Source organism: Mytilus trossulus, chromosome 3 (genome assembly GCF_036588685.1).
Source record: "Mytilus trossulus isolate FHL-02 chromosome 3, PNRI_Mtr1.1.1.hap1, whole genome shotgun sequence".
Lineage (NCBI taxonomy): Eukaryota > Metazoa > Mollusca > Bivalvia > Mytilida > Mytilidae > Mytilus > Mytilus trossulus.
Genome location: NC_086375.1, coordinates 35,906,852 through 35,920,222, shown reverse-complemented (window position 1 = coordinate 35,920,222; position 13,371 = coordinate 35,906,852). Strand labels below are relative to the sequence as shown.

General features: G+C 32.7%; 1 protein-coding gene across 1 annotated transcript; it reads right to left on the bottom strand.

Moving 5' to 3' along the window:
• Positions 1-1,719: 1,719 nt before the first annotated feature.
• LOC134711354 (zinc finger protein-like 1) lies at positions 1,720-13,356 on the bottom strand. Its single transcript, XM_063571906.1, has 6 exons — positions 13,134-13,356; positions 10,552-10,672; positions 8,514-8,707; positions 7,582-7,813; positions 6,415-6,529; positions 1,720-5,435 (listed from the first exon to the last, which is right to left on the bottom strand). Exons 1-6 carry the CDS (start codon positions 13,233-13,235, stop codon positions 5,228-5,230), a joined length of 972 nt encoding a protein of 323 aa, XP_063427976.1. The 5' UTR covers positions 13,236-13,356; the 3' UTR covers positions 1,720-5,227.
• Between the last annotated feature and the right edge of the window lie 15 nt (positions 13,357-13,371).

Sequence of the window (13,371 nt, the reverse complement as noted above, 5' to 3'; positions counted from 1 at the left end):
CCTTTTATATGGAAGTCTTTAATGTATAAGGCAATTCATGATTTTTATTTATCTTTAATAAAAGTATGAAATATATTTTTTGTATTGTTTGAAAATATTTTTTTCGTGTTTCTTTTTTTTAATATTATTAGTAGCATTGTATGGTTGTATGCTAGCGTGTTCCATTGATTCTATTGTGGTAGGCCGTGGGTTCGAACCCCAAACGGTAGGTCAGACCAATGACTTAAAAATTGGTAGAATAATGTGTCCAGGTAGGTTGACATCTTCCAGGGGAATGTTTACATGTTTACAGATAACTTGTGATCACTTGTGACATTAGAACGTCAACAATCTGGTTAAGTAACAATGTTGGTCTAGTCTTCTCTGTACCTATTCTTATGGTTAATGATTATGTATAATAAATATATCCTAATTGATGCTTATAATATGTTCTAGTCTTTTAGACGCTGGTAACTTGCTGTTGGAGATAAATATATATACATTGTTGGGTTAATGTTTAGACGAGTTGTATATATATATATATATATATATACATCAGAACGTGTGTTGAAGCTTTTTAATAGTACAGGTCACAGGAGAATCGGAACGTTTTGGTTGACCAACAGAGATTAACTTTGATATTGAAACTCGTTTTGTTACTTACTAGGCTAGCTAATAAATAAAAAAAACCCGCATTTCTGTTATATATTTTTTTTTTTATATTATAGATAGTAATGCTGAAATAAGCTTCTTCCGTTTCATGCATCCGACCCCCCCTAAAAAAAAAGGACCAAAAATTTTTCGCCTCGCTCCGCTCGGCGAAATGCCTCACTTTAAAAGGACATGCGCTACGGCCTTGATGTAGTGACTGAACTGTAGATCATATGTTAGAGAACCTTGCATGAAATAGAATTCAAGTAAGTGATACCAGACGATAAATTGCTGCTATATGCTTTTCCTTTTATTTTTGGGGAAAATTGAAACGATAGTTTTTTTCTTTCTAGTCGTCTACATCGTTGTCAACGGATATTTAAAAGATTGTACAGGATGGGAGCCATCATAGATCATCATATTGCCTGCTTCTTTTAGTATGAGCACTGATATATTATCTGATCATTTAGCTTTATGTTGGTCATGTCATGATGATGCTGCTCATATCTTCTTTAGTGAAGACTGACTGCAATTGGTCGTTTAAAATCTTAACCTGTTGTGCAATTATGTAAACTTGGAGTGATTCAGAGCTGGACTTATGTTACTGTATTGACTCTTTTATGTTGATTTTTGTGTGCCCTTTAATAAATGCTGCTTCATTTATAGCAAAAATCATCTCCTTTTATTCATATATTTCTAATGTTTCTTTCCATCTCCCTTTTCACTGGCTTAAAGCAGTCTAATTTTGGCAGTATTTATGTTATGTACTGACAATATATAATTATGTGAACTACTTACTGAATCAACAGAAATTATGTATATTTTATCTGTCTTGGATAGTAATACAGATATAATCATAAAACTTAGAACAACTAAAAATCCATGGGTTGCTTAAGCTAGCTCAATCTCATTAGAATAAATTCTCTGCATTTGCTCCTCACTTTCTATGTTTTGTGTGGAATCTTCCATTTGGGACACATAAACCATCAAACAAATATGAGGTGCAAGTGTAGGGCACTCATTTTAATTACTGATAGATTGAAGGTAGCTTGGAATAAAAAAAAATGTTTTTCAAACAATACAAAAATATTAAGACATTTATAAAGATCTTTATTCATAACAATAAGCATTTAAATATTGTAAAAAAAAAAGAAGTACATGTAACTCAAAACGAGTAGAAGGCATGGTGACCATAATTTCTCCCCCATAAAAAGTAAGATAGACAAATTCTTCAATGTATCCTTTCAAAATTGTGTCAATTTCCAGATGTCAGTATTGATGTCACTGAAATCATGAACATTTTAAAGAGATTATGTTCGTAGTTATAGTCATTGGGCAAAATAAAAGATCCACATTAACAATTGTGTATTAAATATCTTTTACACCAAATACCTTTTTTGAAGAAAAAAACATGGCTGATATTGAAAATTGAAATATTATAATTTACTATGACAAGCTCTCAAAACTAGGTTATTATGCCAGTTGATGCAATTTTCGTTTGAAGCAAGAAGTCTGAAGTCATAGAGCAAATATGTACTGCAAAATTCATAAATAGAATTGCTCATATCTGACAGACTTAAAGTCTAGAGAGCATCTGAAGAAAGTTATTTGTTAGATATTGTAACATAATAGGGCTTTTTTCCCTTGAAGTTTTTACGTGATAATCTGCTTAATAGTTCAGTTTCTGAAAAACCATGGTTTAATATAAAGTTTGAAAAAAATGACTGGATTGATTTTCTCTTGCACATGCTAAGCAGGGGGCTAGAACAACACTCCCACTGCTTTATATTGAATAAAAATCACCCTGTCACTTTTAAATGATGTTACAAAACATACATGTATGTACCACATATTACTCATTAACATATTTAAACGAACTCATCCTGCAGATTCGTCATTTAAATATGTTAACTCGTAAATAGTGTGGTATATGTAATACTTTTACCTTTTTTAAACTTCAGAATTCTATGAGGCATTATCTTACTTCTCCATTATGAGAATATAAATCATAAAATTATATTTTTAAAGGCAACTTGTTGATACATATCAGGTACAGTTAAAAGAAATTTTGTCAAAATAAAACTTAAACATTGCTGGAATAAAAACATGATAAAAGTTAAGGGTATGTATGTATGCACAAAAATTTTAGAAGAATCAAAGAAAATGATTACCTTAAACACACAAGTGTTACATGACAAATATTCCTGTGAATAAATAATTAATTAAAAATTTCATAAAAATATTTTTTGTTTTTCTCCTCCAGTTCAATACCAATCATTATTTATATGTTAATGCTTACATGTATTTCAAGTGATAACAGATTGTATAATACTGTATAATTATGATATTTTATGATTTTGAGAAATGTTAGCAAATGAATTGTGTCAATATTATAACGGTTTTATAAGCACTATATATACAATTTAGCTTTGGTCCCCATTGTGCCCCCATGCATAGTTTGCCACTACTATTGTTGTATCAGTTCAAACAAATGGTGAAATATTAAAGTTAGAGAATTGCATGTATTCTTCCAATCATAAAATGTCAATGCATGTTGTTATAAATAAATCTAAACTCATCATAGATAGCAGGATTAAAATTTTATATTTGTGCCAGGCGCATGTTTCGTCTTAAAAAAACTCATCACTGAAGCTTGAAATTAAAAATGTTAAACAGGCCAAATTAAGTATAAAGTTGATGACCACAATTTAGACAAAATCAAATTTTTATGGACTTGTGACTCTCGCATAGAAATTTCCTCCAAAAACTAAACTTACTCTCACATAGAAATTTCCTCCAAAAACTAATTTAATGTTCTGTTTGCTATGTGCAAATGAATGGAATATCTTCTACAATGATCTACAAAACAGATATTATCATGACATGCCATGCAGTTATATAATTTTGAAAATAGCTACCACTCTACAAAAATTCATTTAAATAACTTCAATATTTAGATAAACACTTTGTCTGACACCAATTATCAGTCGATAATGAAAGAGGAAAAAAACATATACTTAACTTTTATTTCTGCTGTGATTAAATTAGAAAGGCTTGAAAAGTACAGATAAACACAAATAACATGTAGATTTTGTATAAAAAATCTCTCTAATTTTTGAACAATTATTTTAAATACTGTTTTATCTTAAAATTAGATTTAAACAAAAAACAAAAGTGCAATGAGAAGATAATAGGTAAAATGTTATCTATCAATTTTCAATCCTCGATTGGTGAGTCTTTTATTCAAACATGAGTAATGATATCTAAATCTTTTGTTTTTCATTTATTAGACATCTACACTTTTTGCCCTATTAAATTGAAATCTTAACATCAGCTACTTAAAATTTTATTTCCACAAATTTGCCAACATAACCACTGATAACATCTTGTCTGCGCTAACTGTCATGATAAGTTGTTTACGACAGAAAGCTTTTTGTCCATAATCATTTATGTGATAATGAAATAACATGAGGCAATGTTTTGTAAAGTATGTGACCAATATATAATAAATGTTAAATACTATTGATGATACAATTTAAAGTTGCAATTATATATGCTTATACATTTAAACAGTTTGTGTCCTAAAAACAGACTATTTAGCTCTGAATTCACCAAAATATAAATATTTTAATTTCCACAGTTCCCAGTGAAGCAGATTTTGTTAAACTAAAAAGTTCACCATAAAGTTGATTCTGTTAAGCTCTAGATCTAAGCACAGATCAATCACCTTCTGTAGAGCATACATGTATATTTTTCTTGTGGATGCAGTAAATGGTCCTCCAGCAATTTATTTACTTTTAAAAGAACACAAGGCAACGAATCAGCCAGTCTTTGACTTGCCCTTTTCCTATCTCTATATACACATCATGCTTTTGATTTGAATATGAAAAATGAAAGTCTGATGTATATCTTGAAAATTGCAGTTATATTTAATAAACTGTATTTATATTCCCAGTTTTGATTACATTTTCTGTGTGAATATCCTTGTGGAAAGTACAACCTCCATCATAATCTAGTAACAAAGCATCTTAATAAATTACCATAAATATGCACCACAAATATAACAGGTTAACATGTATAACAAAAAGTTACATCCAATCAAAGGTGCTTGATGCATGGATCTCCCCTTTTCTGATGTTTATTTTTTGTTCACTAAATCTTCTTTACTCAGTTTACAATTTTACTTGACCTTTTTTAATATGTTCTTACTCTTATCCATACGACATAACAGTTACAAAAGATAATATATTTTGCCTCTCTCTTCTTAATTTTCTTTTAATACTGTATGGGTCAGCCCAAGAACACATTAGATAAGTGAAATAGATTTAAACAAAAATAAACTTAAAAAAATACCGGTCAGACGCGGATTCAGGAGGGGGGGGTCCGGGGTTGGAACCCCCCTTTTTTTGGACAATCAATGCATTTGAATGGAGTCATGTAATTGGACCCCCTCCCCCCTTTGTCCTGGGTTAGGAACCCTCCTTTTTAAAATGGCTGGATCCGCCCCTGCCAGTAGTAACCAAAAACAGGGGGTCTATGCACCTAGCATCTATGTTCCAAAACAAAAAAACATATAAATAATTCAATTATAACAAATTTAGTCTCCTAACACTCTATTTTCATTAACTCTAATGTTTGGGTTAGCCATCATATCTAACAAAGGATCATCGTCTGATCCCTCTCTGCCTAGTCTATGGAATATGATAATCACAGTTATAAAACCTATAAGTCCAAGTAATAAAACTAAAAAGAATTTCTTCCTCACTGCTGCTGGATCTTTCTTCTTTCCTTTAACATCCCTTGATCTGGAAGTAAACATTATCATTTTTCATATATTTAGATCATCAAGATTTCTTCTTCAAAACTAATGTGAGGTCATTTTTGTACAAATTTTAAGAATCTCAGCACTAGCTAATTTAGAAATGCCTTCAATTATTTTGTATATATTTGTAGAGAAATATTAATTTTTACAAGAAATTTTATTGTTTTTTAAAGAAGTAAGAACTGTTAAAAAAAAAGATGATACATTTGTAGCAACAATTTAAAAAAAACACATTCAAAGTATAGCTTTATCTAAAACAGTGACGATGTGAGGATAATATATAAAAAAAATATATTCAACCATTTTGTTTTCTGAATACATGAAATTTGACTTAATAAGATTAATTTTATGTGAAAACTCTAGGAAATGCATGAATTTAGATTTTCAACTTCCTTTGATACAAATGTGTTTGAGTTATGAAATTTATTTTTAAGATGGTACTTATTCCTACAAATGTGATACATGTGCTTTATAGTGATTTATTCTACGTGTTTTCACAAATTCCAGTCATGTTTCCAATATGAGGTCATAGAGTATGATAGGACATCATACCCGTTCGCACTATCACATTTCAATGTTCAACGGTTCAATTACAAATAATACTTATTTAAAATAAAGTCATGTGTTGAAGGCCATGCATTGACCTATAATGGTTTACTTTTTTAAATTATTATTTGGAAGGAGAGTTGTTTCATTGGCACTCACACCACATCTTTCATATCTATGTCCTCATTAGTGTTTAACAATTTAAATATTAAATATTACTTTTAGTTAAGAAATACTGATGTCAGATGACAAGTCTTCAATATAGTTATTACGCAATAGGAAAAATATTTTTGACCTTTCATTCTAGACTATGAAACTACCAATGCGTATATATATTTGTATTTTAAAAAGAGGCAACATAAAAATAATAAACATGAGACAACTGACAAAGTTAAAGTTCCAGTTTCTCTACTTACTTCAACCAATTCTTTAACCATTCCATGGCTGATCTTCTTCTGTATTTGTTGTCATCGTGGTCACTTGATAGATTTAAATAATCATCTTTTGTTGTGTCAAAGACTTTTCTTGGATCTGAAAACAAATATCAATTAATATTTCTTTTTACTTAATAACTTAAAAAAAAGAAACAAAAGCAAAGCCAAAGCCAAATAATGATAACTTTATTAATTCTTTAGCAGGATCAGTTAGTTATTATAGCATTACAAGCTGATGATGATTTGTTTTGTTTGGAATCTGGTCGATTCTTCTTTTTTCAAAAACTTTGTTAAATTTGCATTCTTCTATAAAATACTACCAATTTCTCTAGCACAAGCAACACTTCAATAAGACATTACTATTGAAAACACCTGATGTAATAATACAAAACCACATCAACATCAGCTGTATTGTAACTAATAAGCACTGTATCACTGTCCAATATCTACACTTATCGACTATGTTTGCATTAAGATCTTTAATACCCTTTATTTACAGACATAAAATTCTACAAAAGCCATTTAAAATCATTCAAGGAACTCACAGAACTAACAGTCAATGAAAACAGCAAAACAATTTCTTAGTGACACAATATTCAGGCCCGTAGCCAGGAATTTCCAAGGGGGGGGGGGGTTCGTCGGACTCACAAACTCGACTTTAAGCGTCACAATTCGAACAGAACATTGACTTCAACAGTGCTTATTTGTTTTCAAGGGGACGGTTCGTCCGTACTCCGAACCACCCTGGCTACGGGTATGAATATAAATTTTAGGCATTGCCATACCTACCTACACCACCATAAGCTTTATCAGAGCCTCTAACTGATGTGCCTGTATCTACACTTATAACACTATACATACCTACTACACCATAAGCTTTATCAGAGCCTCTAACTGATGTGCCTGTATCTACACTTATAACACTATACATACCTACTACACCATAAGCTTTATCAGAGCCTCTAACTGATGTGCCTGTATCTACACTTATAACACTATACATACCTACTACACCATAAGCTTTATCAGAGCCTCTAACTGATGTGCCTGTATCTACACTTATAACACTATACATACCTACTACACCATAAGCTTTATCAGAGCCTCTAACTGATGTGCCTGTATCTACACTTATAACACTATACATACCTACTACTCCATAAGCTTTATCAGAGCCTCTAACTGATGTGCCAGTATCTACACTTATAACGCTATGTGTTGAATTGACTGTTGGCGCTACATGAGCACTGGGACGTGTATGATTGGGTGTTGTTTTTGGACTGGAGGATGTGGTCTGTGCATATTCTTTCTTTACAAAAGTATCATGTGTGATCTTGGTCTCTTCAAACTTTGGTTGCACTGGAGCCTCTGTTTCTTCTATCTAAAATGTGTAAGAAAAACAATGAACCAATTGTATTTTTCAATCTTTATTTAAGAGCTATCTTCCAAGGGCATTTTAGCATCATGGTAATGAGATGCTATAATCTTAAATGTGATGTTATTTGAAGTGGTTTTCTTATAAATTATGTTATGGGTGTGATGCTGTAATATTTAGATAAAAGATGGTATTTCAATTTCTCCTTTTTAATGAAATATCTTGTATTGGGAGAAACACTGTACCAAATGCCTTTTTATTTTAAAAGCATTTACCAAATGTCTTTTATTTTAAAAAGCAATTCCTTAATCAAACTACTAGATAGTCTAAAGGAATGTGCTGAGAAATAAAGCATAGATTTTTTTTTTTTTTTTTTGGCATTACAATAAATACAAGATAGTGGTCCAATATTTGTTGACCCTGAAGTACCAGATCATGAGAGCCTGAAGTTTGTTTTACTTGCCGGTAGCCAAATAGCAGCATTTAATGTACATGACTGTATGTGGCCAATTTTCTAGTACTTTTACTCTAATGTAGTTTTTACTTGTTCTTTAATTGCCTTTCTAGGGCTTACAGTATAATATCTGCTTGTTCCTATAACATGATCTTTGTTTGATGACAGAATCAAAGGCAATTACATGATACAAATGTAAATGTACGGAACCAGTTTCTTCTTATATTATAATAAAGGATAATATATACCTACCAAAGGTAACCCTAATCCAGATCTAGCCCAATTAACTTTAGACAGATGCTCTTTCAGTTGTTCAGCTACAGGTGACACCACATTCTGTGCAGGGAATATTCCAGCTTTACAACACGGGCAAGTGTAACCAGCTGGTGCTGTGTTGGATGGCAACTGTTGGGCATATTTGTTTAAACAATACCAGTGAAAAACATCTGCAATGACATGTATAAAAACATTTTGTTAAGAATATTTCCATGGGACACAAATGCCCAGCTAGGATATATGAAAGAGTCAGTGTACTACGTACTAAGTAATTCTTCTTTTATTGTAAAAAACTAACTAACTGGAGAACAGTGACAAATCCTGTTTCTCTGAGTTTTCAATCTAAAAACTTATATGAGCAGAAAAAGCTAAATCCATATTTTGGTACAAAAGTTGAAAAATCAATCAGATAAAAACAAAGCTTTAATGGAAAAAATGTTTTGACTAGATCTTAAATATAGCATTTGGGGCCATACATTTTCCATATGCTGTCAGCTATGTGTATCTGAAAGAAACAACTACTTTTATCATGTTTATCAAAAAACTTTCAAACATTTTTTCTGACATATTACTTGATACTGATCTATTCTAATCAGAGAATTTGAAACTACAAATGTAAGTTGATTGTGCATAATGGTCAGTGGCATTTATTTAACAAATTGAAAGCTACTGGTAGTTCATTATTGAATGAGCATGTCATGCATCAATACCCTAATTCTGAGTACTGGTAGACTGAAAGCTTTACACTTAAAATCATGATAATAGGAACTAGAGGCTCTAAAGAGCCTGTGTCGCTCACCTTGGTCTATGTGAATATTAAACAAAGGAAGCAGATTGAAAATTGACTACAAAGGTCAATAACTCCTACAGGGGTCAATTGACCATTTCGTTCATGTTGACTTATTTGTAGATCTTACTTTGCTGAACATTATTGCTGTTTACAGTTTACCTATATCTATAATAATATTCAATATAATAACCAAAAACAGCAAAATTTCCTTAAAATTACCATTTCAGGGGCCGCAACCCAAAAACAGGTTGTCCAATTCATCTGAAAATTTCAGGGCGGATAGATCTTGACCTGATTAACAATTTTACTTCATGTCAGATTTTCTCTAAATTATTTGGTTTTTGAGTTATAAGCCAAAAACTGCATTTTACCCCTATGTTCTATTTTTAGCTGTGGTGGCCATCTTGGTTTGATGGCCAGGTCACCGGACACAATTTTAAAACTAGATACCCCAATGATGATTGTGGCCTAGTTTCAAATAATTTGGCCCAGCAGTTTCAGGGGAGAAGATTTTTCTAAAAGATTACTAAGATTTACGAAAAATGGTTAAAAATTGACTATAAAGGGCAATAACTCCTAAAGTGGTCAACTGATCATTTTGGTCATGTTGACTTTTTTGTAGATCTTACTTTGCTGAACATTATTGCTTTTTACAGTTTATCTCTATCTTAAATAATATTCAAGATAATAACCAAATACAACAAAATTTCCTTAAAATTACCAATTCAGGGGCAGCAACCTAACAACGGAATGTCAGATTCATCTGAAAATTTCAGGGCAGATAGATCTTAACCTGATTAACAATATTACCCCATGTCAGATTTGCCCTAAATGCTTTGGTTTTTGAGTTATAAGCCAAAAACTGCAATTTACCCCTATGTTCTATTTATAGCCATGGCGGCCATCTTGGTTAGTTGGCGGGGTCACCGGACACAATTTTTAAACTAGATACCCCAATGATGATTGTGGCCAAGTTTGGTTAAATTTGGCCTAGTGGTTTCAGAGGAGAAGATTTTTGTAAAAGTTAACGCCGGACGACGACGGACGCCGGACGCCAAGTGATGAGAAAAGCTCACTTGGCCCTTCGGGCCAGGTGAGCTAAAACAGGTCATATTTTTATGTTTGTGAACAGTATGAAATGTTGTCTCACTTTATTCATGTCAAAGAAGCAGAACTTTACAGAAAATTGATGCTTCAGTTTTAATGTTTTTACCACATACATACCATAACATGTCAGTCTTACACATTCTCCACAACTTTCATCAGACAGATTCTTATCACACAGAACACATACAGGAGTGTAGTCACTGTCTTGTAACCATTGTAGATACGACTTTATTATACACTGAAATAAATATAATTATTTTATATATAAATTATTCTTATGACAAATGTGGTATTTTCCATCTCCTTTTATTCACATAGAATTTAACATCCTAGAAAGTCACTAAAAGGATTCGATTTTAAAAAGTTCATAAGCAAAATACTTTGACATAGATTTAGTACAACTTTTTAATACCAAATCCAACTTAAAAGATTTATTTTGAACAGACTAAAATTAAAGTATAAAAGGTTGTGGTGTTCGTCTTTAAAAGATAACAGAAAAAACATGTCATTTAGGGCCACATTTAAAAGAATGTATGTTTCCCCTCCCCCGGGTCTACCCTTTGTAAAAAGACCAGGAAGGCAGGTTTTTTTTTTTTTTTTTTTAACTGGATGTAAAACAAACATATTTTTAATTTTGGCCTAGTCTAGAAATAAACTAAAAAATACAGTCTTTTAAAGAGAAATCATGTCTATAGGCAATAGGAGATGAAAAAATTCAGAATAAGTAACCATAATCTAGAAATAGAGATTCATGTAGGTACATGAAGATACACTCTAAATTTGACTAATATATATCCAATGCAGATAGTCACATTTTTAATCAAGTGAGCAACTCAATTATAATGACCAATATGACCAAAGTTGTGAGAAGATTGTGAAATGGTGACCAATCTAACACCTAGGACACAGACTCTGGGACATCAGTCAACATACACTCCCCCATCCATATAATTGGGTTTTGGAGTGTAAGCTGACACATATATTTACGTAGAAAACAAACATTTACTGAACAGTATTGGATTGGTTTCTGCCATAAAAAGTTGTTAGTCATTGATCCATCTTTCAGTTAAACAACATCATAAAAAGGGGGTAAAAAAGAGCTGACCTAGCATTTTTGCTTAGCATGTCCTTTCATTTGTAATGACTGAGACGTCATTGATTGATGCACTCCTCAGCAAGCGCGAATAATTGTGCGCAGACTAACCCGTCACACAATAGCCAAAAGGAATCTGTGACGTACCCATCCTAATTTCACAAGTGGGAAATACAGATAGACAGATACAGATGTAGGATGTAGTGATGTACATAAGATTACAACTTATATAGAACATCACAAACTGGCAAGCATTCATTAAGTTCATCAAAAGCTTTCGACACCGTACCACACAACAAATTATTACATAAATTAGATCAGTATGGAATTAAAGGAAATACACACAAATGGCTTAAGAACTTCCTAACTGCAAGATCAATGAGAACCATCGTGGAAGGCGAATCATCTGGCGAAACAACAGTCGACTCTGGGGTCCCCCAGGGCACAGTCTTAGGACCAATCCTATTCCTGTGCCACATCAATGACCTACCAGACAGTGTAACATCATCAGTAAGACTATTTGCTGACGACTGCCTACTATACAGAACAAGTAAAAATAGCCAAGATCAACAAAAGCTACAAACAGATTTGGAACAACTAGAAATCTGGGCCGACAAATGGGGAATGCGATTCAACGCCAAAAAGTGCTATGTTCTATCCATAAACAAAAAAGCAGACAAATTCTACACGCTTAATAAACACATCCTACAAGAAGTACAAGTGAACCCCTACTTAGGACTCAAAATCTCAAACGATCTGAAATGGAGCTTCCACATAAATAACATCAGCAAGAAAGCCAACGCCACCTTGGGCTTTCTTCGGAGGAACTTGAGGAACGTACCAGAAGCATGTAGGAAAGTAGCATATATATCCCTTGTAAGATCAACCATGGAATATGGCGCAACAATCTGGAACCCATATATGAAAGGGGATATTGACAAACTAGAACGTATCCAAAACAGAGGCTTATGATTCATAAAGAAAAACTACAGGAGTCGGGAAACAGGGTCCATAACTAATATGAGACGCCAGCTTGAAATGGAGACGCTAGAGGAAAGAAGACACAGCCTCCGTCTTATCCTGATTTACAAGGTGGTTGAGGGTCTGGTGCCGGCTCTACCAGCCGACAATTTTGTCATACCAGCAAGACCGAAACGAACAATTAAAGCCAAAACTTACTTAAACTGTGAAACTGACAATATCATCGAACGTCAAGTTATCAATAACACCAGAGGACTGAAAGTACCAAATAGCAACAAACCACAGTACAAACATTCATTTTTTGTGGAAACAACTATTCACTGGAACCAACTACCAGATAAAGTTGTGCATGCAGGTTCTGTAGAGGCATTTAAGACCGCTCTACAAGAACACCGCCCATAACAACGGTGCTCTTCTCCACCGTGTATAAAAGCCTTAATAGGATTCTACACGTACCACTACAGATACAGATACAGATTATGAGAACACTTGTCTCTTTATCAATAGTGAAAGAGAGATACAAATATATATTGAGAGATAACTTTATTAAAAAATGATACATTGTATTTGTTTGTGTAAATTGTGAACAGAAAAAATATTTTTTTATGTTTGCAAATTTATTAACCTTTTGATGATTTGCGACTAAGCAGTTTTCACAGACATTCACTCTGTGTTCGAAACAAAACAAGTTTGTCACTTTCTTCTTCGGGCATTTGCAAAGCCCCATGGCAATCACAAATCTGTTTTCTTTACTAAATTAATCAGAATTTTCTTCTAACTTGTCTGAAATGTTTGCCGGAAGCTAAACGACGTGGATCTGTTCGTTTTCTCTTTTGACTTGCAGTCGACTGCCTCGTAAAATC

Bases quoted from the DNA above. Each gene is read 5' to 3' on its own strand.
- LOC134711354 (XM_063571906.1), bottom strand. From the start codon at position 13,235: ATGGGGCTTTGCAAATGCCCGAAGAAGAAAGTGACAAACTTGTTTTGT. The intron at 10,673-13,133 runs GTTAATAAATTT...TATTTATTTCAG, and splicing joins TAGTCGCAAATCATCAAAAG to TGTATAATAAAGTCGTATCT. The intron at 7,814-8,513 runs GTAGGTATATAT...TACACATTTTAG, and splicing joins CTGGATTAGGGTTACCTTTG to ATAGAAGAAACAGAGGCTCC.